At 33.6% G+C, this 24,572-nt stretch overlaps 1 protein-coding gene across 5 annotated transcripts in view; it reads right to left on the reverse strand.

The window, feature by feature from the left end:
- The window catches only part of LOC114329940 (choline/ethanolaminephosphotransferase 1), a 150,834-nt gene that overhangs the window by 56,597 nt on the left and 69,665 nt on the right, over positions 1–24,572 (reverse strand). The window contains exon 4 of one of the 5 annotated variants that reach the window (XM_050648155.1): positions 8,467–8,598. The exons of the other annotated variants lie outside the window; for them this stretch is intronic. Within the exon in view, the coding sequence (XP_050504112.1) occupies positions 8,467–8,598 (132 nt within the window). The remainder of the gene's footprint in view (positions 1–8,466; positions 8,599–24,572) is intronic. 5 annotated transcript variants of the gene reach the window in all.

Genomic DNA, 24,572 nt, shown 5'->3' on the forward strand with positions numbered 1-24,572 from the left:
ACTACTCTATTCAAAGTAAATACATAAAGTATGCTATAATATCATTCCTACTCTAAATACATACACAAAACCTAGTCTAAATTCACAATCAAGATGCAGTAGGAGTAACCAAACTATTAAGACATATTAACTGTTACAGGGAGCACTCCTGAATCATAATTTACAATGTATCTACATTGTAGATCCCAAATAATGATTTGCAAAGTTTATACATTGTAAATCATGATTCAGGAATGCTTCTTAAAGCAGTTAACGTGTCTTGGTTTGTTTACTTCTACTGCATCTTGATTTTGAATTTAAAGTAATCAAAAGCATGCTAAAACCATCCGACAAGCAAAAAAGCAAGCTAAAGCTCTAATACTACTTACATGCAAACCTTAGATTGACTAAAAGTTAGAAAAGGTTAGTAAGGTTCTAGGTAAAAACATATTTATTATTGACACCTTGGTTATTACACTATATGTATACATATAATGTTAAATCTTTAGTAATATTTTTAAGAGTTAAATCAGCTTCATAATTATTTTATAATACTATATTGTGGGACATATTTTTCATTCTATAGTAAATTTAGTATTAATTTGTTTACAGTAACCGCCACGCTACTAGACACGCGGATACACTGAGGTAATACAGTCCTGGACCCTTCACTTGTTGCACTGTTTACTTTTATGTCTAGTGACGTCTAGAACGTCAGAAAATGTATAGAGACCAATATAAACATAGAAAGTTGACAGTTTATAGAACAGTTGCATTTGAAGGTTATAGTTGTCATTGTATTAAAATTGTAAACGTTATAAAGTATTGTAATATTGTTGGTGTTTGAATAAAGCTTTTTTAAAGCAGAGTAACAATAGTATTAATAATTATAATATTATTTGTATGGACAAACAATGATTTTGAATAGTTTCATGACAGTCACATGACATAACAGGCATGAAAGTCCCGTGTGTCTACTAGCGTGGCGGTTACCGTATATAAAAATACATAACTTCACTATAAAACTTAATAATCGTTGAATTGTGAGTTGTAAACGTGTATATGTCAAGTTAAAAGATTTCCAAATAACATTTACTAAGCACGTTCTTGAGGACCACAAGTCATTGAGGCGTTCCATTTGAAGGCAACTGCAAACTCATAGTTATTTATTATGGTAATCGTATCTGAAACCGCGATCAAGCGAGCCAGTGTAGCTCAATTTTTTTTAACTACTCCCTACCTTTCATAGGGAATATATATTGAAAGAGTTACCAAAATCATTCATTCGAGTTCAAACATTCAATGTTACAACACATGTATAACCTTATAGTTTTTCAAACACTGTGCAACGGGATTTAACTTAGTAGGCATTCAGACACTTCTAAAACATCCTTTTCGTACTTCCGGGCCTAAAGTGACAACTTCACTCCCTTGTGACAGGTACTAAAGTGTCACATTTAATCCCTCCGGGATTAAATATTGACGAAACTCCCGGAACGATTAAATCACAAACAAACGAATTTAAGGGATATTTTATTGAAAAATATAATTAATTAGAATGGTAATTAACGTTAATATTCAAATTAATATTGTGACAGTTCGTCATATTGACCAGTCTTTCCTGGGTTAATGCAGCAGGTAACTGACGAGTAACAGATAGGTCCTTTTCATATTGAACTGGTGTTTGTTTCGAAGATCCTGCGGAAACAGGAAGCGAGAATGAGGACTGTGGCATAACTATAGTGGACGAATCGGCGACTTGACCAAATATTTTATCTGAAATTTTTTGTTTATTTTTAATAGACGATTCAATATATCCCTCGGCCACGTTGGAGGATTTCCATCCTCCATGTCTCTTCAGCACGTCTATTGTTGCTCCCGAATCAGCTAACAAAGACGCAGATGTGCGTCTAAAACAATGTCCCGTATAAGACGTCGCATTTTCTAATTTCAAGAAAGCTGCTATTTGCCGTGGAATTGTACCAAACATGTTTTTTCCTACTACTCGCGTAGTACATTCTTTGTTGATGTATTGAACAAAAAATTTTGAATGAGTTGTCCCTGTCTTTCGCAATGCCACATATTTCCGAAATATCGCCACAAAACTGATGGCACTGTTTTCTGAATTTTTGATCACAAAATTTCGGTCAATTTTATTTTTGGTGTTTCTAATCGCAATTAGGAAGGAATCGCCCAAATCTCTCACATCGTCGATTTCTAAATCAACCAACTCTTTTCCACGACAAGCTCCCGCAACGCCCAAAATAAGTGCAACCTACAAAAAAATTGATTTCTTAAAATTTCTGAATATAAACAAATTTCCAAATTTACCTTAAGCATTAAATATTTATCATCCGGAGCCTCCCGTAAGAACTGATCTACCTGCTCAGACGTGAGAATTCTTGACTTCTTTGGCTTAAATCCCTCATTTCTTCTCTTCAAAAAAGCTAATAATTTTGGAAATTTACTTATATCAATATCTTCTCTAATGTTAATAACCGATTTCAGCATTGAGTAATGTGCCCAGAGAGTTGAGGCACAAACCGCTTTTGATTTATCATCGAAGTAGACTAACAGCGCATTTTCAGTAGGTTGTCTCACATTTTTTAAGCGGCACCACTTTTTAAAAGCATCGTACTGCTGCTCGTATAGTTTTCTAGATTTCGGTGGTAACAATTCTTCACCTACTTCGGCTGCTCTTTTATCAATATCAGATACACCTTCTTCACTCATGATACCAATAATTATCAATAACAATGTTTCTTTACAATGACACTAGTAATGACAATGTTTCTAAATTATAACTGTCACAACGCAATGTTACTATGGTAACTTATTTTAAAGACAGTTTATTAAATGAGTTGAAGAGAGAAAAAACTGATTGAAATTATTGAAATAATTAATAAAATCATACCGGAAGTACGAAAAGTATCGTATATACCTTGCGACTGAAGTACATTTAATCCTTCAGGTAAATTATGGCCCTCCCTGCGGTCGGGCCATAAACTTTACCTTCAGGATTAAATGTACTACTTCAGTCCCGCGGTATATAATGTACTATTTTAAAAAAGAGTAACTAAAAGATTTATATTTAATACGATATTGTTTAGGTTATATAATAATAACATACCACCAATGTATTACAAGTATCTGGGGCACACGCATTTTGGTGACACAAAGAAATCCCGCCGATTCAACAGAATCGTATTATGATACCACACTTGGAAAACTGAATTTAAAGTGAAAATATAAACAAACACGCATATAAAAAAAATAAATAAACAAAATAACACAAGATCATTAATTCTAATTAGTCAGTCAGATTACGGGGAGAGTATTAACCAAGTTTATGGTTTGCTAACGTTTAGAATAAAATTTAGTCATTGTCGTCATCAGCTGGGTACAATACATTAAATATTTTATAATTTTAATGAAATTTTATATTTCACTAACATTTCGGCTCTTTTTAGCTATTTAGATTTCTAATTTTGATACAATGTACTATGGACATTTACTCAAAAAATGAGATGTTACTCTTAACTTAGAGATTATGAAAAATGCGTTTTTTGCGAAATGAAATCGTATGCTACTCGTCAGATGTTTTTTTTTTCTAATTAGAAAGGTTTATAATTCAAGTCTGTTGGAGACTGTACGAGACCTTTAAAATCAGATATGACTTTACCTAACATCATTTAAATAAAATTAAGGGATATCTCCAGTAGGGAGGGGGTGAATGTAATGTTTATGGCATTAGCGCTAAATAGTGTTTCGCTCAAGTTAAACGTTCAAGTGTTTTTTTTTTAATATTAAGGGAGGGTCCTCTTCAAAAGAACACATTTTATTGTAAAATATCATGTAAACAATATAATGGGAAGAACAGGATTCTCGATTTTTTAAAACTACCTTCTTCAATGACCAGAGACCAAGAATTTTGAAACAAAAAAATTGTACAGTGATCTAAAAATTACATAATCTTAATTTAGATATTAAAAGAGTAATAAAATAGTTTGGTTAATTTTACAGAGAAAGGTCTCCTCCCACGATGAAAATAACAAATATTTTAAAACCTGCCTATTTCATTTCAAATAAAAAGTAGGTAATCATAAAATTTTCCTTTTTGTATTCGACAAAATAACGGTATCGTGTTTATTACATATATTTACATAAAGGACGGATCTGAACAAGCAAATAACCATTATTTAAAAAAAACGTTAGTAAGGGGTCAAAGACACTTTCAATAAAAATCACTGACTCTTGTATACTCTGGTATACGGTATTCAGGAGTAAAATTTTGCAAATGTGAAAGTAAACCATTAAATATTTAATTTACAAACTGTTTTAATTTATAATAAATTTCCCATAGTAACTTATTCGTCTTTCTGTACTTTATGTATACTCAAACGTATCGATAATAAATTTCTGTCTCCCTTTAATTCACATCAATCTATTTCTATTTCATCCTAGCGCTTTTCGCCGATATATTCTTTCAATTATAGAAAGTGATCTGAAATTGTTTCCTTATCAGTCCAGTGTACCACGCTAAAAATATGGTATCTCCGATTCCCATCAACACGCAACGATTTTGATGAAATTTTGGAATTAACCTCTATTTATCCTTAACTTCAAAATCTACTCTATGCCGATATATGCTTATTATTCTGAAATAAAAACTACACATGGCAAAAATTCAACAAAATTATAACTTTTTTATTATTAAACCATTCAATACGTTGAAAAAAATCTATGGGGTTTAAATTAAGGTTGTATGATACTATAATGCTATACAGTGATGAGCGCGCTAATTACCGGAAAATAACGCAAAAGATGGAAAGCAAATTAAGTTGTGAAATAAAAAGAGATGAAACTGGTAGAGTAACTCTAAATATAGCGTAAATATGATATAGAGTAAATATAGCGATAAAAACCCATAAATTTGCATTCTATTTATTGTTTCCCAACTTTAAACGTATCGGACGAGTTTGGCAACTGCCACTGCAACAGTGACAATTTTAGTTGACATATGCCTCTGATACGTCTAAAGGTGGGAAACAATCAATATAATGTAAATTTATTGGTTAATATCGCTAAATTTCCCACCTCTCCAGGTTCATTTTGTTTTATCACTCAACCTAATATATTTTCCATCTATTGCGTTATTTTGCCGGTTATTAGTGCGCTCATCACTGTATATAATCAATGAGAGACTAAAAACATTCCTTCAAAGAAAAATTTCACAAGAACAAACTGGATTTACCAAGGGTAGAGGCACTCTAGAACCCCTGTTGAATATAAGACAGATAGTCGAAAAATCTAGGCAATTCAATATACATAGGATTCCCTATGTTTTATGGGTCATTCCATTTCAAATCACTCAATTTTGGAGCAAAAAAATTTTGGACCTCCGATTTGTCTGAAAATTTGTATATAGCTTCTGCGGGACGTAAAAATAAGATATTTAAGGTCAAAAAATCTTCCTCTTCTTTTTTTCTCAAAATGTTATTTTTTGCGATTTTACAGTGATTTGGTGTTTATTTATACAAATTTGCATTTTCTATCGTAAAGTATCAATGGAAAACATAATATTTTAATAGAAGGGACTCAAAATGTCATTATATGGCATTATAAAAAGTTTCTTTGATTTAAAACAAGCTTTTGATCAAATTTTATAGTGTAGAAAACGTTAAAATACCGTTTTTTACATTTTTCTCCATTCCCAAAATACATCATAATCGATTTGGCTGAAAATTTGCCCACATATAGACAAAACATAGGACTTTAAGTGGTGAAAAGGATTTGAATTATATTACAATACCAAAAAAGTTACATGCAATATTATAGTCAAAAATATAGGCGTCTACTCGAAAATATGAGAAATATGAAAAACTGTTAAAAAGAAATTGTAATAATTGTAAATATGATTTATTTGGAACAATTTCAGTTCCTACCATTTTTGTCGAAAAGTTAAAAATGGCGGAGATATTTAGCAAAACAGGTTCTCCTTTAAAATCAAGATGGCGGCTAACGTAACGGAGGAATTCATTCGTGATTTTAAATTTAGGCTACTGTTGACTCCGCTAAAGATCAGAAAAATAAAATTTTGGGCAGCTCGGCATTCAAGGTCAAATGCTATCCCGACTGGACTAATATATACTTTTGAGTCTGATATTACTGCATGTAACTTTTTTGGTATTGTAATATAACTCAAATCCTTCTAACCACTTAAAGTCCTATCTTTTGGCTATATTTGGGCAAATTTTCAGCCAAATCGATGTTGATGTATTTTGGGAATGGAGGAAAATGTAAAAAACGATATTCTAACATTTTTTACACTTTAAAATTTGATCAAAAACTTGTTTTGATTCAAAGTAACTTGTTATAATTCCATATAATGACATTTTTGAGTCCTTTTTATTAAATTATTATAATTGAGAAAAAAAGAAGAAGAAGATTTTTTGATCTTAAATATCTTATTTTTAGGTCCCGCAGAAGCTATATACCAATTTTCAGACAAATCGGAGATCCAAAATTTTTTGCCTGAGTGATTTGACATGGAATGTACCTTATAGATTATCGTAAAGCGTTTAACAGGGCCAAGTGGAGACACTTATGGAGAATACTACAAAAAGTAGGCGTACCACAACACCTAATTTCCCTCATAACTGAACTATACGAATACACTACTGGATCAGTTAAAGTGCTTAACACACTTTCAAACGAACTTCATCCAGAACGGGGTGTCAGACAAGGATGTAAACTATCTCCACAATTATCCAATATATCGGGAGAATATTATATGAGAAGTACACTTAAAGGATGGGAAAATGGCATCTCAATAAATGGTCATAAAATAAACAACCTACGTTTCGCAGATGACACAGCCCTGCTTGCGAATAGTCATCAGCTTGATTGATCTTATACGACTGGTCGAAAACGAAAGTCAAATATTTGGTCTGCAATTAAACATATCAAAGAAAAAAGGTCATGATAGTGGAGATACTACATAACCATAATATCTGGGATCACTTTTCACAAACACAGGTCATTACAGGAAGATATTAAACGTAGAAGTGATCTAGCAAAAGTAGCCACAGCAAAAATGACTAAAATATGAATGGACTGTCAAATTTCAAGTGCGTTAAAGATGAGGTTGATCCACCGCTTCATATTCACAATACTGTCCTACGGATGTGAATATTGGACCCTGAGATAATCGGAAAGAAGAAAGATAGACGCCACTGAAATGTTCTGTTGAAGACGAATGCTACGAATTCTAAGCCAAGCCGCACACCAAAGAAACATGAAACGAAAAACATGAAACATGAAACGAAAAACATGTTTCATGAAAAGAAAACACTGCTAAACAAATCTCAAAGTCCGCCTACCAATGAAACGAGTGTGATTCATGCTCATGACACATTTTTATTTTCGGAGAGTTTCATAAATGGACGGACATATATTTGTTTAGAAGTGGTTTATTTCCATGAAACGTAATTTACGTTTCATGTTTCTTTGATGTGCGGCCTGCCTAAGCCAAGCCGCACACCAAAGAAACATGAAACGAAAAACATGAAACATGAAACGAAAAACATGTTTCATGAAACTAAAATACTGCTAAACAAATCTCACAGTCGGCCTACCAATGAAACGAGTGTGATTCATGCTCATGACACATTTTTATTTTCGGAGAGTTTCATAAATGGCCGGACGTATATTTGTTTAGCAGTGGTTTATTTCCATGAAACGTAAATTACGTTTCATGTTTCTTTGATGTGCAGTCGGGCTAAGCCAAGCCGCACACCAAAGAAACATGAAACGAAAAACATGAAACGAAAAACATGTTTCATGAAAAGAAAACACTGCTAAACAAATCGCAAAGTCCGCCTACCAATGAAACGAGTGTGATTCATGCTCATGATACATTTTTATTTTCGGAGAGTTTCATAAATGGCCGGACATATATTTGTTTAGCATTGGTTTATTTCCATGAAACGTAATTTACGTTTCATGTTTCTTTGATGTGCGGTCGGGCTAAAAGAGCTAAAAGTCAGCCAACGACTCTCCAGTAAAGCCCATCTCCAACAACTAAAATACTTTGGACATTTTATGAGAGCATACACAGAAAACATAGACAGACTCATTAAACAAGGAAAGGTGGAAGGCCGAAAATCACGACGAAGATTCCCAACAAGATGGATCGATCAGATTACAGGAATATTGACTGAATAAATTTATTGTATTTTGAACACTTCCTTTTTTCTTTATGTTGAATCATGTGATATTAATCGTATTTATGTACATGTTATGTAAAAAATGCTTATAGCAAATAATTTCATTTTTTTCTCTAGTTTTTGTGGGTTCACTGTTGAAATCTGCTTTTTAACGTCTGAATGACAACTGTGTAAATGACCATCATGTTTTACCTAGATCCTTAAAACTAGCGTACGGGAAGTTTAATAATAGATTGGTATTAATATTAATAACGCTTACAGCTACTGTGGATCCATTTTTGCCCACTCCTCCCGTAAAAATAATGGAAAGATTAGATTGGGCAAGAAACAGCGCTATCATACACGCCAATACTATCAGTATCAACTTCATTTCTACGTTCATGGTAGTTAGCTTTAATAAAGAATCAAGAACATTTTAGTTATCGAGGTTTTCATGTCAAATATAACGACCTAATACCGACTAGGTATCTAATAATATTTGCGGAGTATCGCTATTAATTAAAAAAATTCTTGGAAACGGCGTACCTATTCATTTTTTATATACTTGGATCATTTTAATAATCACTAAAATTATTAGGCATACCAAACACTGTTATAATTACAAATAATGAGATAATTAATAGAAATACCATGACGAATAAAATATAGTTAATCAAAATGCGATTACTACACATATGGCCATATTTGTTTAATTTTTAGTAACTTAGAACCATTATATTTTAATAACGTAGAATATAACGAATGCATTTTAGTATTCTATTGAACATCTCACTCTACAATACATGTAAAATTTAAACTTTGGTTAATTTTAATAGACCAGACCAGTAGTGGGAGCACGCAATATAGAATTCTATTTGGCGTACTTAGGGCCCAGGACAATTAAGGAAAAAATAAATCGATTTTTTAAGAGGAAACAGTAGCGATCAACAGGTAGCGAAAACGCGTTCCAAGATTGCGGCTGTAATTTTGAATATTTTTTCGAGATATTTGGCAGACGTATTCGTAATATAATAAAGAATGGCGGTACAGAGCCCAATTTGAAAAATATATTAATATGTGGAAATTACTCTGTAATTAAATACAATATTAAAAAAACGAGCCTGTACCGCCATTAAGAAGAACAAAAAAATACAGTTTCTTCAAATAAACTTTTTTATCCGATGCCTAGATTTTGTGTCATTTTGGAACTACTAATGAAATAAAAAATTTCATATAAAATAAAAAATACCTCTAACGAAAGTACACTTTTCCGGACCTGATTGTAGGGAGCAAAGTTGTACTTTTCCTCCCTAGGGAGGAAAAGTAAAAGTGACGTCATGGTATTTCATTCATGAAATATAACTTATTGACGCCCTGTACAATATCTATTTTCTATTACGTAAGTATCTATACATTTTAACGTTTATTTAAAAACACTCTGTATTTTGCAGAATGGTAAAAAACAGTAAATTGTTATTCTGATTTAACAATGTTTACATTAATAATTTGACTTATATTTGACAGTTGACAGTTATATTGTACCTACTTGTTAGTTTTAGTTCTAATAAATTTTGTTGGTTAGTTACATAAATAAATTAAAATGAAAAAATGACTTGTTATTTGAGGAAGGTGGAAAAACCATATGTATAACATGGGAGTAAAGTGCCTTTTCCTCCCTTGAATGATTACTGCCCTCCGCTACGCGTCGGGCAGTAAACTTCATTCTCGGGAGGAAAAGTAGCACTTTCCTCCCTTGTTATACAAATAGCTATTACGCTTCAATTACTGCACTATATTTAATATTTTGATATGTTTTTTAAGATATGTTTTATTGGCGACCTATGATTCTGCAGTTCCTAGAATTCAGTACATAGTTCGTATTTTTTTTGTGTCAAACTGTTATCTAATTGTTGTCTATCTGTCATTTATCTATTATTTCTCTATTAGTCATATTCATATTCAAGATTGTATTTGACCTAAAATTAATTATTGTTTTATTAATAGTATGTACATTTTTTGTACATTAAGATTTATAGAGGAAATGTATCCACGTAATAATATGAGTTACTAAAAAAACTCTGAAAGGGAGTTCAAAGGTATAGTATCTATTTAAAAACAATATTATTCTACATAGGTACTTTGGTGAATGGGAAAAGACTACTCAAAAGGAAAGATAAAAATTTTTTTACATGAAATTTATAATAACCAATACAACTCACACATTTACAAGAAACTTTACAAGGAGATAAGACAAATAAAAACAAATACACATACTTTTGCCAAATACCCCAGATGTATTTCGTTTACGTCTAAAACAAAAATTTAAAAATCCGTACTACGCGTGTGACATTTATTTATGAATCAACTTTTGACCTCGAACTGTTTTTTTTTTAACTAAGAATAGTTTAAAAATTCACGTGTACACCGTTGCTCACTAAAAGTAAAAGTGTGGCATGATTTTTATCGAGATACCTAACATTACATCGATTATTATCTAAGAAAATAGTTGTGATAATCGTACTTCTATTCAAGTTCTATATGAACTGATGGATGTGCTGATGACATTATTCTAATGAAGTTCTAGTTATATGCTTGTTTTGTTCACTGTCTTATTTATTGATGATATAAGATATGGAATTGTTTCTGTATCAATCGTTTGTTTGATTGAATTGAATTAAAATTTACTATTCCCCATTAAAAACACGGCCTCTCTACAACAAAAACAGCCAACACCTAACCATCAACTACCTATTTAACAATTTAGAACTTAAAAGGGGATTTTTAAAACGGACTCATGACAGATAAACTGAAGATACTACAATAATAATTTAATTGTAACGCAAACAAAAATTTAGAGGACCTTAGGACAACTCCCTCAACTTATTAAGGTGCTCTTACCCTAAGAAAGCTACGTGTTATTTTCTTCACAAAAATCAAAGAGATCTCTAGATATTGGAAAAATGGAATTTCATTTTGTAACTTCAAAGTGGTGTATTTTGACCACTTTGAAGACTTTGTAAATCGAGAAAAATTTGGCCCTTAATACGTGGCATTAATGTACAACCCAAGGGAATAACCAGGGTGATGCTAAGGGGAGGGTTGCAACTACTGGAGGGTATGGATGTACTGGGGGTGTTAAGCGTACAGAGCTCAAAGTTCATCCCAATGGGGGGGGGGGAGGTTATAACCCCCAAAACTACCACTTGGTTACGCCGTTGGTACAACCTACAATTTTGTTACATCCTATATAATCCTTTTTAATCCTTCTCTAATATCGTTTAATGGTCCGTAAAAGTTGTGTCTATTTAATACATACATCCTCTAGTGTATTTAATACTAGATCTTCACACACCTGAACACCCACATCAAACTAAACATATTTTCATACTAATATCTATCAACTAATGCTTTACAGAAATTTCGAATTATTTAAAAAGGTCTTCCTTGTTTGGACAGTGTAGTTTTTGAGTGATCCATTAAAAAGTGACACAAAACTTTTGCATTTAAAAGTTTAAAATTTAGCTTCTTTAGGGCTGAGAACGAAAGACCAAGGACCAGGGAAGTTTTATGTCCATTCAAAACTTGAAGACTAAAGATTTCCTTTAGTCCTTAATTAATTATAAATGAACCATCCCTGGTAGTTGCTTTCCGCTTCACAGTATAATCGAAACATTGATTTTAATGGGTCATTCCAAAACTACACGATGAAATCAAAACGCAGTAGAAGAGGCACTGAAGCAATAAAGGTACCAAATTCTTTCATTTGGATGCATCTCAATGAAACTTCGATTCGTAAGAGCCTTAGGAAACTTTGTAAACTAAAGTGATGATGACGAAATGAACCTTTCATTATTGGATAAGGAAAATGCATTTTGGAAAATGCATCTCGAAGTGATTAAAAATGGTGCCTGGTGCGCAGGATAGGCCTCTGGAGGTTTATGAAAATTCGATACGAAATCAGTGCAAACTGTTTACTCGAGGACATTTGGGGTCGCTGAACACGAATATCATGTTGGCAATGGTCTCCGGGGCACTGGGTGTCCAGAAGGGGACTCGTCTTCTGGGATGTTATGGAAATATGATACAAAATCAGTGGGCCGTGTGTCTCAGAAACCATCACCGACATGATATTCGTGTTCAGCCACACCAAAACCACCTGTGTAATTACTTTGCACTGGTTTTGTATTGAAGTTTTACAAAACTCCAGGAGGTGACCCCAAAAAATCCCTGGGTATCAAAATTGAACTCATTTCCGTCATTTATTTCCGAATTACAAATATCATACGTCATCACTTCGAAATGCATTTTCCTTGTTCAATAATAGACCAGGCCGGATCTGTTTTGAGGTGGATGTGAGAGGTGGCATTCAGATTTTTGCAGATAAAGTTAGGTGACAACTTCAATAATTATAATTGACTTATGCTCCTTCTCAAATATACCAGGAACATTAATAAAAAAATTAAAATATTTAAAAATTTCGGAAAATAGACCAGTGCGGATCTGTTTTAAGGTGGATGTGAGAGGTGGCATTCGGATTTTTGCAGATAAAGCTGGGTGACAACTTCAATAATTATAATTAATTTATGCTCATTCTCAAATATGCCCGGAACATTAATAAAAAAATTAAAATATTTAAAAATTTCGAAAAACATCGAACTTTTTCTACTTTCTTTGCTTATAACTTTAAAACGATTCGTTTTGGAAGTCGTAGAAAAATAAAATAAAGATAATTGAATTTTGTATGATATACGACTGGTTAAAAATGTCTTAAAGTATTACCCTTTCTGCAAAATAGAAACTTAGTAATTCGCTTAGAAAATTCTTATAGCATACTTAAACCGTCTACCAAATTTCATTAAAATCGACCTAATAGATTTTGCATAATAAATTTGCAAACTAATTTTTTTTAAATTCAAGTTATTTAAAAACTTTCTGGACAAAAAGTAGACCATTTAGTAGTTGGCTAATTTTTTTACATATAAAGAGGCGCTCTACCTATCCAATACACTTTACAGAATTAATTTCGGATCATTTAAACGGCCTCAGCAATGTTTTAAAATTATAAACAATTTTTTGGCTGATAAAAATAGCTTTGTTTAACAATAAAAAAATTAATTTTTAGCAATGCAAATAATTAAAACCGGTATAATTTGACTTAAGCTTTCAAATGTTGTAAGCAGAACTGCTATTTTATTTTTTAATCAAAAGTTATTCGGGGTCAAAAATTGCAATTTTTCGATTTTTTGAAAGTTTAACCGCGTTTATCTCGAAAGCTATGCATCCTACGAAAAAACTTGTAAAAACATTTTTTGCTTAGAAGTACCCAACAAATACAAAAAAAAAAAAAAAAAGAAAAATGAATAACCATTTTCAATTTCGTTGCAAAACGAAAATACAGCCGAACCATATTCTAGTCCAATCAGAGAGTGCAGCAAGCACCTCTACCGGTTTCGAAACTTATTAGTCTCTCATCAGGAGGCACATATGCTGCTCTCCCTGATCCAACCAAAACAAACCCCAGCGTGCAGTCCCGGATTGCAACGAACGAAATGGCATAGATGCCCTAGCGGCAACTGCTACAACAAGATTAAGTTTTCACTCTAATGGCATATAAAACAACATAATGCTATTCTACACCCCACCAGAATAAAAGCAATGGGAACCTTCTCTGGTTACACCTCCGAGGCTTCTACAATACGCAAGACATACGGATGCTGAGACTAAGGAAGATGAGGGAATTCTACAATTTACAATTCACGTCCCATCTGCTCAGCGCGGTAAAGTTCCAACGAGAATGGTTCCCTTCGTACTCCAATCAGAGTAAATGTAAATCAAAAATGAATAACCATTTTCAATTTCGTTGCAAAACGAAAATATGCCTCCTGATGAGAGACTAATAAGTTTCGAAACCGGTAGAGGTGCTTGCTGCACTCTCTGATTGGACTAGAATATGGTTCGGCTGTATTTTCGTTTTGCAACGAAATTGAAAATGGTTATTCATTTTTGATTTACATTTACTCTGATTGGAGTACGAAGGGAACCATTCTCGTTGGAACTTTACCGCGCTGAGCAGATGGGACGTGAATTGTAAATTGTAGAATTCCCTCATCTTCCTTAGCCTCAGCATCCGTATGGCTTGCATATTGTAGAAGCCTCGGAGGTGTAACCAGAGAAGGTTCCCATTGTTTCCATTCTGGTGGGGTGTAGAATAGCATTATGTTGTTTTATATGCCATTAGAGTGAAAACTTAACCTTACAAAAAAATGTTTTATTTTGCGAAAAATTGTTGTTATGTAATTCCTCAAGTTCTTTGTTTATAACATTCTTATCGACATCCGGATCAACTGTTACCCAAAAAATTTGTGTTCTACGTGTCAAGGTTGAGGTTGCTTAAATACTCCGATTTTAATTCTGTAAGGTGTATTAGATAGGTAGGGCGCTTGTTTATATGTAAAAAAATTAGCAAACTTTTAAATGGTCTACTTTTTGTTCAGAAAGTTTTCAAAAATTTTTGAACTTTTTTAAAAAAAAATTTAGATTGCAAAATTATTATGCAAAATCTATTAGGTCGATTTTAATGAAATTTTAAGTATGTTATAAGTATTTTTTTAGCCAATTACGAAGGTTCTAAATGCAACCAAAGTGACTGAAAAACGTGGAACAAAATCAGGCTTATTTTGCCCCCTTATTTTGTATTTATTGCTATTTTGCAGAAAGGGTAATAATTTAAGACATTTTTAACCAGTCGTATGTCATACAAAATATAATTATCTTTATTTTATTTTTATACGACTTTGTTCCAAAATGAATCGTTTGAAAGTTATAAGCAAAGAAAGTAGAAAAAGTTCGATGTTTTTCGAAATTTTTAAATATTTTAATTTTTTTATTAATGTTCCGGGCATATTTGAGAATGAGCATAAGTTAATTATAATTATTGAAGTTGTCACCCAGCTTTATCTGCAAAAATCCGAATGCCACCTCTCACATCCACCTCAAAACAGATCCGAACTGGTCTATTTTCCTTGTTCAATAATGCAGCTTTCATTTCGTCATCATTACTTTAGTTAACGAAGTTTTCGAAGGCTCTAACGAATCGAATGCAACACGTTTCGTTGAGATACATCCAATTGCAAAAATTCGATAGGTTTTGGGTTTTTTACTTCTTCATTGCCTCGCCTACAGGGAGGTTTATTAAAGTCGAATTTGTTTATTAAATTGATTATTTACGACATTGAACATTTAGTAAGTTTGCTAGATTATGTACATGATTAAAATTTTAAGGGCATTTTAGTTGGTTTAAAAATTATAGGCTTTGGAATACCTGCATAAATGTTGTTGGGTAAATACGTAAAGTAAGGTAAAACAACGCATGCTTAAAAGTTTTATTGCTATACCGCAAACCGTAGCTGGTAAATAATGTTAAAAAGTTCAGATTTCATTACCAATAATTAGTTTTAATATCAAAAATGAATAGAGTCAATGAACCGCATATTTCACGCTGAATTCACCAAACTATATATGTAGTTGTTAAATTATTTAGAGTTTAATGGAAAAGTTTTTAACAAAAACTGTTAAAAATTCTTCTTCAACTATATTGTGAAAATACTGTAAAACCTCCATAGTTTTTGAATAACACTTTAAACACTGTGTTTCAAAAACATAAATTTTAACCGGTTCAGAAGTTGAAAGTCATTGCAAATTCAATCAAATCCATAGAGATTTCGGTGATTTTTTCACGAATCCGTTCCGTGACGTCACATACCCTTTAAATATAAATAAATAATAGAGAAGGTTATTTTTAGATTGCGGGTGTATGGGTCATAGAGCGGATAATACATAGAAACTCGAGGTACATGGGTAGGGGTCGACAAGACAAGAATTCTTGTTTTGACAACAACTTCTTGTCTTGTCTTGAGAAAAAATCAAGAAATTCAAAAAATCTTGTCTTGACGTTTTCTTGACATTTTATATCTTGTATTGACTCAATTACCCAGTCCGGTGATTCCCCGGCGACCTTTTTATTGCGTTGCGTGCTAACACGGCCACTGGGGGGAGTCCTGATCGAAAATGTAAATAAATGCAAAATATTAGATAAAGAATGGGTTCTAATCAGTAAATTTTGTCAGTATCTGAGAAGCTTTAAAACACTTTCTTCAATACTCAAAGGCTTGAAGGGGAAAAATATTGCACACTCCCATTGGTGGTAATTGCAGTAAACTTACTTTTAGACAAACTGGAAATATTGGGCTCATTAACTTGATAATTAAATTGATAGAGACACTACCGACGAGTAATTAATTTACTTCATTTAAGCTGCGAGAGATAAAATACTGGAACACTATAACAAAATTAATTGGATATACTGATAGTTCTTATTTTGGATCCTCGGCATAAAGTAGAGGCATTTTCCTCTTCATCTTGGAGAAAGCTTCTATAATCAGAAGCAGTACAAAAATTTGAAGAAATATTTAAAGCTTACTATTATAATAAATCCTGTAGAATGATTTACAGAATCCAATACCAGAGCCAGCACTTAGTCTGAAAAAAGAAGATAACGAATTTGATTTAGATATTACTTACCTATTTAAGAACGCTGACAATGATAACTTACAATCTTGGAAGTATGAAATTGAAAAATACATAAATGAGCCTAGGCCAGAATATATTGGTCTGAGAATATACTTGATTGGTGGAGAAGACACGAAAATATCTTCCCGTCATTATCGAAAATGGCCAAGGATTTTCCCGGAACGCCAGCAACATCTGTACCTGCGGAAAGGCTATTTTCAAGAGCAGCTTTAACAATAACAAAGCCAAGAAATCTGCTAGGCGTTGACTTCATGAGAAGTGTTATCTGCCATAATTCATGGCTTATCAATAGTTTGCAATTTTATTTCCAACCGGATTAGGTAAGTATAAATAATTATTATTTTTAATTTACATTTTTGTAAATCGTTTTAGCAAAAAAAGTGTTCAATAAATTAAAATATGTTATGTTAAAATAATGCTATCTTTTTCACAAATAAATACGTTTTAGAGTTTGCATTATTATTCAAGATATTTCAAGATTTCTTGTTTTCTTGACAAGAAATCTTGGTATTGATATAAAATTTCTTGTCTTGTCTTGAAATCTAAAATTACTTCTTGTCTTGATCAGATCTTGAAATTTTCAAGAAATTGGCGACCCCTATACATGGGGACAAAAGAATAAGGTGTTGATTAACATAGTGTTGATATAAAAAGGTCGGCCTATGATAAAAGTAAATAGATTAACCGTATATTTTTGATGCAAGAGTGAATGCATTTTAAGTGAGTACTTCTTATCGCTCGGTATGGAACTTTGACGGGACTAAAATCGCATTAGGCGTCATTCAAAAATCGTTACGCGAGTGGTAACCTTGCGGTATCGTATACCGTAATATACATATCTACACTTATTTTAACTTCCTTGGTAAATTTTTGTTCAGTTTTTCCGAAAAATATAGTGCGACACATATTCTAAAAAATTTAAACAAGCTTGGGAGAAATCATCAAATTAAATAAATAAAATCAGATAAAAGAAATAAAAATAATAATAAGGCCGGCGGGGGCATCATTCGGAAAACTGTCGTAGATACTACACTCTTTGTGTATAAGAATATGCAAAATTCCTCAGTAATTGATGAGAATCTCTTTGTTTTATTTTTCTAAAGAAATTGAAAAATTTCTGTTGTCTCTCGGATTAGCCGATACCATAGTCACTGGAAGTCACTAAGAAGAGGCTCACTAATAATATGAGCCTAATTAATATAAAACTTCTTCTAAAATTTAAAGTTTTTTCTGTGAAGAAAATTTGACATAGCGTGGCTCAAAAAACATGATTTAAGCAATTTTTTGTAACAAAATGTATTTTCCATTACTTTAATGATTTTAGTACGTACGTTTTATCTTAAAATGTAAATATAAATATTCAGAAACAATAAACTTTTATCTGTATTGCAATATAAAAGTATATGAGTACCACAGGTAGAAATGTAGATTTAAAAAGTGGTAAATATTTGCTACTATATTTTGGTGAATTAACGTAAAAATAAGCGTAACATTGAATTTTCAATAATATATCACAGATTAGCAACAAATGAAGCTTGCGATAGTAAATGTTATTGACAAATACTTTAAGAATCTAAATAGATAAATTCATTAGTGTATTTTCTATAATATTATTAGTCTGAATTGTCGATATAAATAAGCATAAATCAACAGGTTATTTTAAAAATGTTTGTTTTTTTATTAGATAAGATTTCCAAGCCAGGTGAGAAGAGAGAATTAATAATATTTAAAAAGTTTATAACTTTAATACCTTCATCATTCTAATGTATATTTAACAAATATCCAATTTTATGTATCTACAGGGTCTTATTTCTGAAGCTAATCTGAGTTGAAAAACTTCGATCATGGAAGTGAAAACTTCTGTTGCAATTGGTAATACCTAAGTATGTATTTAATTAAGAATCCAAATGGGAACGTTTTCGGACTAACCAGTCCATCTTCAGTGAACTTTGACGTACTTGCGCTGATAAACACAAAACCAAACAGTAGTTGGGTTTAAATTGAAGACTACATACTTAAAAGTATTAAATTAAACGACATAAAGTCGATGAAAATGGATATAAGTATCCAGTAACACTACGTGCCCCTACTCGAAATAGCTATTATCTGTCTTGGTCTGTAACTTGGCAGGTTAGAGTTTCCTATATCTAACGTATTGTAGCGGAAGAGAAATCTTGGCCGATCCCCGTATAACAGTAAACACCTCTATAATGACGTAATCGGATGTGCTAGGCCTCGCCGGAGAATTCTGGAAGGTACGTCACGTAGGCGGAACAAGCCGATAGCTCGAGATGGGAGTCGATTGTTCCAGAATAACAACTGGGTATAAATACGGGCATATTTTGTGAATAAGTTTAGTGTATAAGATAAATTCGTCTGTAACTTATATAAATAAAGTCGTATATAAATTACGAACCGCTAGTTTTATTGTAATTAGAAGTAATTACACTAATCACGCTACAGTTGGTGTCGGTGTTCGGTAAACTTAGTGCGATATAAATAAGTGGATTACAGAGAGACTTTAAAAGACTTTTGAACTTTATTCGTCGGGAATAACCGGAGTGCGTTAATTGTTCGGTATTCGGAAAGACTTTAAAAGACTTTTGGACTTTATTCGTCGGGAATAGTTAAAGTGCGTTGATTGTTCGGTATTCGGAAAGACTTTTAAAAGACATTTTGGAAAGTAAGTGTGTGCCGACCAAAGATGTTGCTACGAGAACTTACAGTAAAACAGCTCCGTGAACAGCTAGAGGAACGGGATCTGGACAGCAGTGGGCTCAAGATAGTCCTACAAGCACGACTCGAGGAAGTCCTAACGAAGAACGGAGATGATCCAGAGACGTTCCACTTCCAGTCAGCAGAACAAGCAATCTTATCGAAATTAAAAACTGTTTCTGAAACGATTGATGATACTTCTAAGATAAGCAACGAGAAATTTGAAAGTGTTTCTCAAAAGATCGATGAAACTTCTAGAAAAAGCGACGAGAAACTTGAAGAAGTTAGTAAAAAAAACAATGAGAAATTCGAAACCATTTCTCAAAAGATCGATGAAACTTCTAGAAAAAGCGATGAGAAATTTGAAAGTGTTTCTCAAGTAATAAAAGACGTTTGTAGACAGACCGACGAGAAATTTGAAGAAGTTTCCAGAACATTCGATAAGATACAGAAAAGTGTAGACGACAATAAAGAAATGCTAGAAGAGAAGATCAAACAACTAGAGAGCATGATAACTGATACAAAAGTACAACCATCAGTTAATGCAGTAGCTTTAGATCTTGTAGTGAAGGATGAAACACCGAGAGACGAAACATCGCATCATATGAGATTTAAATTACCACCATTCGATGGGAAGTCCTCTTGGTCCATATACCTTAGACAATTCGAAGCTATTGCGACCGCCAACCATTGGACCGAACAAGAAAAGGCTGTTTCCTTGACTGCTGCTTTGCGAGGTGATGCTGCAGATATATTAAGATCAATTCCTAAGGGTCAAGAAAAATGTTACCAGACCTTGTTCACTCGTCTAGAAAAACGCTATGGAGATGCCCATCTACAACAAGTATACAAAGCACAACTGAGAAATAGAAGTCAACGAGCAAGTGAGAATCTGCAAGAATTTGAAGCAGATGTGGCTCGTGTGGTGCGGTTGGCTTATCCAGAGGTGCCAGACAGCGTTTTAGAAGAAATTGCGGTAGACACCTTCGTCAATGGGCTGAAAGATAGTGAAATACAGAAAGCTTTACGACTAGCAAGACCGAAAGTTTTAGATGAAGCACTTGCTATTGCCTTGGAACACGAAGCAGCTAGCCAAGCTTCACGAAACAATGGAGTAATAGCCATGGAAAAAGGCGATAAGAGAAAAGATGAACGTTTGGTGGAAATGGTACGGAGGGTGATTCGTGACACGATGCCGAAGAGACGCGTGAAGAGGGCTGGAAGAGTTCGTTCAAATATAGATGCTTCCTCGATACGGCCATGCGGTGAAAGTTGTAATCACCGGCTTAGAGTAGAGGAACAGCGTTGCCCTGTGAGACGAACTATCGTAGTTAATGAACAATGGCAGCCCCAACAGTTACAACACGCCCAAGAAGATGATCCATGTATAAAAAGAGTATTGGATTGGATGCGTCGAGGTGAGAGACCTAGTTGGCAAAACATTAGTGCATGTAGTCCGGAAGTCAAGGCCTACTGGAGCCAATGGAATTGCCTGATACTAAAAGATGATCTTTTGTACAGAACCTTTGAGAACGATGATGGTACAGAATCTAAGCTTCAGTTGATTGTACCTAAAAGTAAAGTGTCAGAAGTATTGCGTCAGTTGCATGACGGTACATCAGGTGGACACTTTGGTATTACGAAGACTCTGCAAAAGGTTCGAGAACGGTTCTATTGGGTGAACTGTAAAGATGATGTAAGAAGATGGTGCCAGAAATGTGAACTGTGTGCATCCGGTAATGGTCCAGTTGGTAAAAAGAGAGCACCCATGAGACAGTACAATGTTGGAAGTCCTATGGAAAGAGTAGCTATCGACATTGCAGGTCCATTTCCAGAAACCGATGCTGGAAATAAATACATCCTGGTAGCCATGGATTATTTTACAAAATGGACTGAGGCCTATGCATTACCAAATCAAGAAGCTGCTACCGTTGCAGAGATACTTGTTAAAGAATTCTTTAGCCGATTTGGTGTTCCCTTGGAGATCTACTCCGACCAAGGGCGAAACTTTGAGTCAGCTCTTTTCCAAAACGTTTGTAAATTGATTGGTGCCAATAAGACCAGAACAACACCCCAGCATCCTCAATCAGATGGGATGGTCGAGAGGATGAACCGAACGATGGGTAAACACTTGTCCAAAGTTGTATCTGAACATCAGCGAGATTGGGACCAACACATTCATTTATTCCTGATGGCCTACCGCTCGGCCGTAAATGAAACTACAGGTCAAACACCAACCTGCCTGATGTTGGGTCGTGAAGTTCGGTTGCCCTGCGACCTAGAGTTTGGCTGCGGACCTTCCGAGGAACATGTTGCAGGCGAAGACTACGTTGACCGCCTGAAATTACGAATGAACAACATTCATGAACTTGCCCGACAACACATCCAGATAGCCAGTGACAGAATGAAAGATCAATATGATTCTCGATGCAAGAATGAAAGCTTCGAAGTAGGTGATCTTGTCTGGCTTTATAATCCGCAACGTCGTCGAGGCTTATGTCCTAAACTGCAAAGACAATGGGAAGGTCCATATGAAGTTAAGAAGAAAATAAATGACGTAATATATAGAATTAAGAAGTTGCCAAACGGTAAACCAAAAGTTATTCACATAAATCGTCTTGCACCATATGCTGGCTCCAATGAAACAGAAGAAGCCCGAGTCCTCCAACAGGAAATGAAAGATGCCGCACAGCCAAGTTTTAAGGAATTTATGTCAAATTACGCAGAAAGAAAGAGTGCTAGATTCGGCGTGACCACAGAAGTTCAGCAAGATCTGTTTGGTGTTCCAGAAAACGTCTCTCTAGCCCACTGTGTTGCCCAAGACCTCGAGATGACTAAAGGAATATCGTCCGTATTCAATAGAAAGTTCGGCCGCCTGGACGAGTTAAGAAATCAGCAGCCTAAAATTGGAAGAGTACTGCGATTGGAAGATGGTCCTCGATCTTTGCTGTATATGGTGACCAGAAAGTCTTATACGGACACGCCAAGCTACGAGAACATATGGCGTGCTCTAACTAATTTGAAGAAAATCGTGTGTAATTATGACATCAAAAATTTGGCTTTACCAAAAATAGGCCATGCAGTAGAAAATCTGGATTGGAAGATTGTGAGAAGCATGCTTGAAGTGGTCTTCAGAGGAACTGGTGTACAAATCACTGTGTGTTGCATGAACCCGAAGATGTCGTACCCTTCAAAGACAGTAGACTGTTATTTCTTCTTGAAGGGTGTATGCAGAGCTGGAGAGTCGTGTAGATTCCGCCATCCTGGGCCTTCATTTAGAGTTGCTGATCGAGACGCTCAGATCTTAAGAGGGGAGCAGTGTAGCGGAAGAGAAATCTTGGCCGATCCCCGTATAACAGTAAACACCTCTATAATGACGTAATCGGATGTGCTAGGCCTCGCCGGAGAATTCTGGAAGGTACGTCACGTAGGCGGAACAAGCCGATAGCTCGAGATGGGAGTCGATTGTTCCAGAATAACAACTGGGTATAAATACGGGCATATTTTGTGAATAAGTTTAGTGTATAAGATAAATTCGTCTGTAACTTATATAAATAAAGTCGTATATAAATTACGAACCGCTAGTTTTATTGTAATTAGAAGTAATTACACTAATCACGCTACAGTATTAACTTAGCTATAGGAAACACTAATAATATTTGAGAGGCCATTGATTTGATATTTTGATAAGCCATAAAATACAGGCTGTTTAATTCTGTCATATTTTTATTAAAGATAAATATCTCAAAAAATATAAATTTCTGATATACGCAAAATACATGATAATAAAAATAGTGTTTTATTAAAAATAACCAAGAGTTGAGTTAACAACCGGAATTGATAAAACGACTATAAATATTTTAGATGTGCAACGTACGAGTAGCGTTGTGAACAACGAGTGAAGCGTTTATTTGAAAAACAACACATGTCCATTTTTCGCAAATTCGACTTTATGTATTCTTCTCATAGAATAGTAGTTTCTTTATCCATCTGACACATTCAGTTGTGTAAAAATCTCATATGTCCGGAGTAAACTACATAGAACATTTGGATAGTTTTAGAAAAACAACAGATGTCTGGGAAGTTTTTCTTGATTTGCCAAAATTTTAATTTTTGGACAAATGTTTTTCAAATAAACGCTTTAACTGCAACTTTTCAGATTATATTCAGAGATAAGTTTAATGTGTGGGCTATATGAACCACCATTTACACTATTACAAAATGGTGAACACATTACTTTATATTCCTGTAGCAAAAATGAATAATGTTATAGTATAATGAAACATGTAATATGGTCTATTATTGATTACTCATTGTGAATGTGTCGTTTTAATTATGTATACAAGCAATGTCAGACAAATGAGTTAGTAATCTAGCTATTAAACCTGATTAACAACTGTTAAAAAATAATTAATTAGATATAAAAACAAACTCAAATTCCAAATTAATATTGTTTGACATAACCAATACGACACAAATATTTCCTCCCCCTATAACTGTTCTTATTTAAAAATGACCATTTTACTATTTTTATTTTAAGAATGATTTTGGAGCTGGAACGAAATACGCAGAAAAATATTTCCAATCACAACTACACATAATTCCAGATATTGAAAAGAACCAATACCAAAAAAGGTAAAAAGAATGTACGTTGCCATTTGTATGCCATAAAAAACCTTAATTAGAGTAGGATATGAAATGTATATGGGTAGGTAGGTATTATTAACTTTTAATAATAAATTATTAAAGTTAATGACTAAATACACATTCTAAAAATAATCAATACTTATTTGCTATATTGGAAAGACCCACATACTAATCACAAGAAAAATCCAGGCGCGGATTAACAAAAAAAATATAAAGTAATAGTGACCTTGAAACAACATCCTGTATATTGAAATTTTCAAAATCCGTTTGAACATTTGAAATGAGCACCAAAAACTAAGTTTAATGGTTCACTTCCAATTCTTGCGCAGACAATTTAATGACTAATTTCTAAATAATTTCAAAAGTAAAGTCCAAATTGCCTGCGCAAAAAATTGAAGCGACCCATTAAACTTAGCAGTTTGTGCTCTTTTCAAA

The sequence above is a fragment of the Diabrotica virgifera genome, chromosome 4 (genome assembly GCF_917563875.1).
Source record: "Diabrotica virgifera virgifera chromosome 4, PGI_DIABVI_V3a".
In the NCBI taxonomy this organism is placed as follows: Eukaryota; Metazoa; Arthropoda; class Insecta; order Coleoptera; family Chrysomelidae; genus Diabrotica; species Diabrotica virgifera.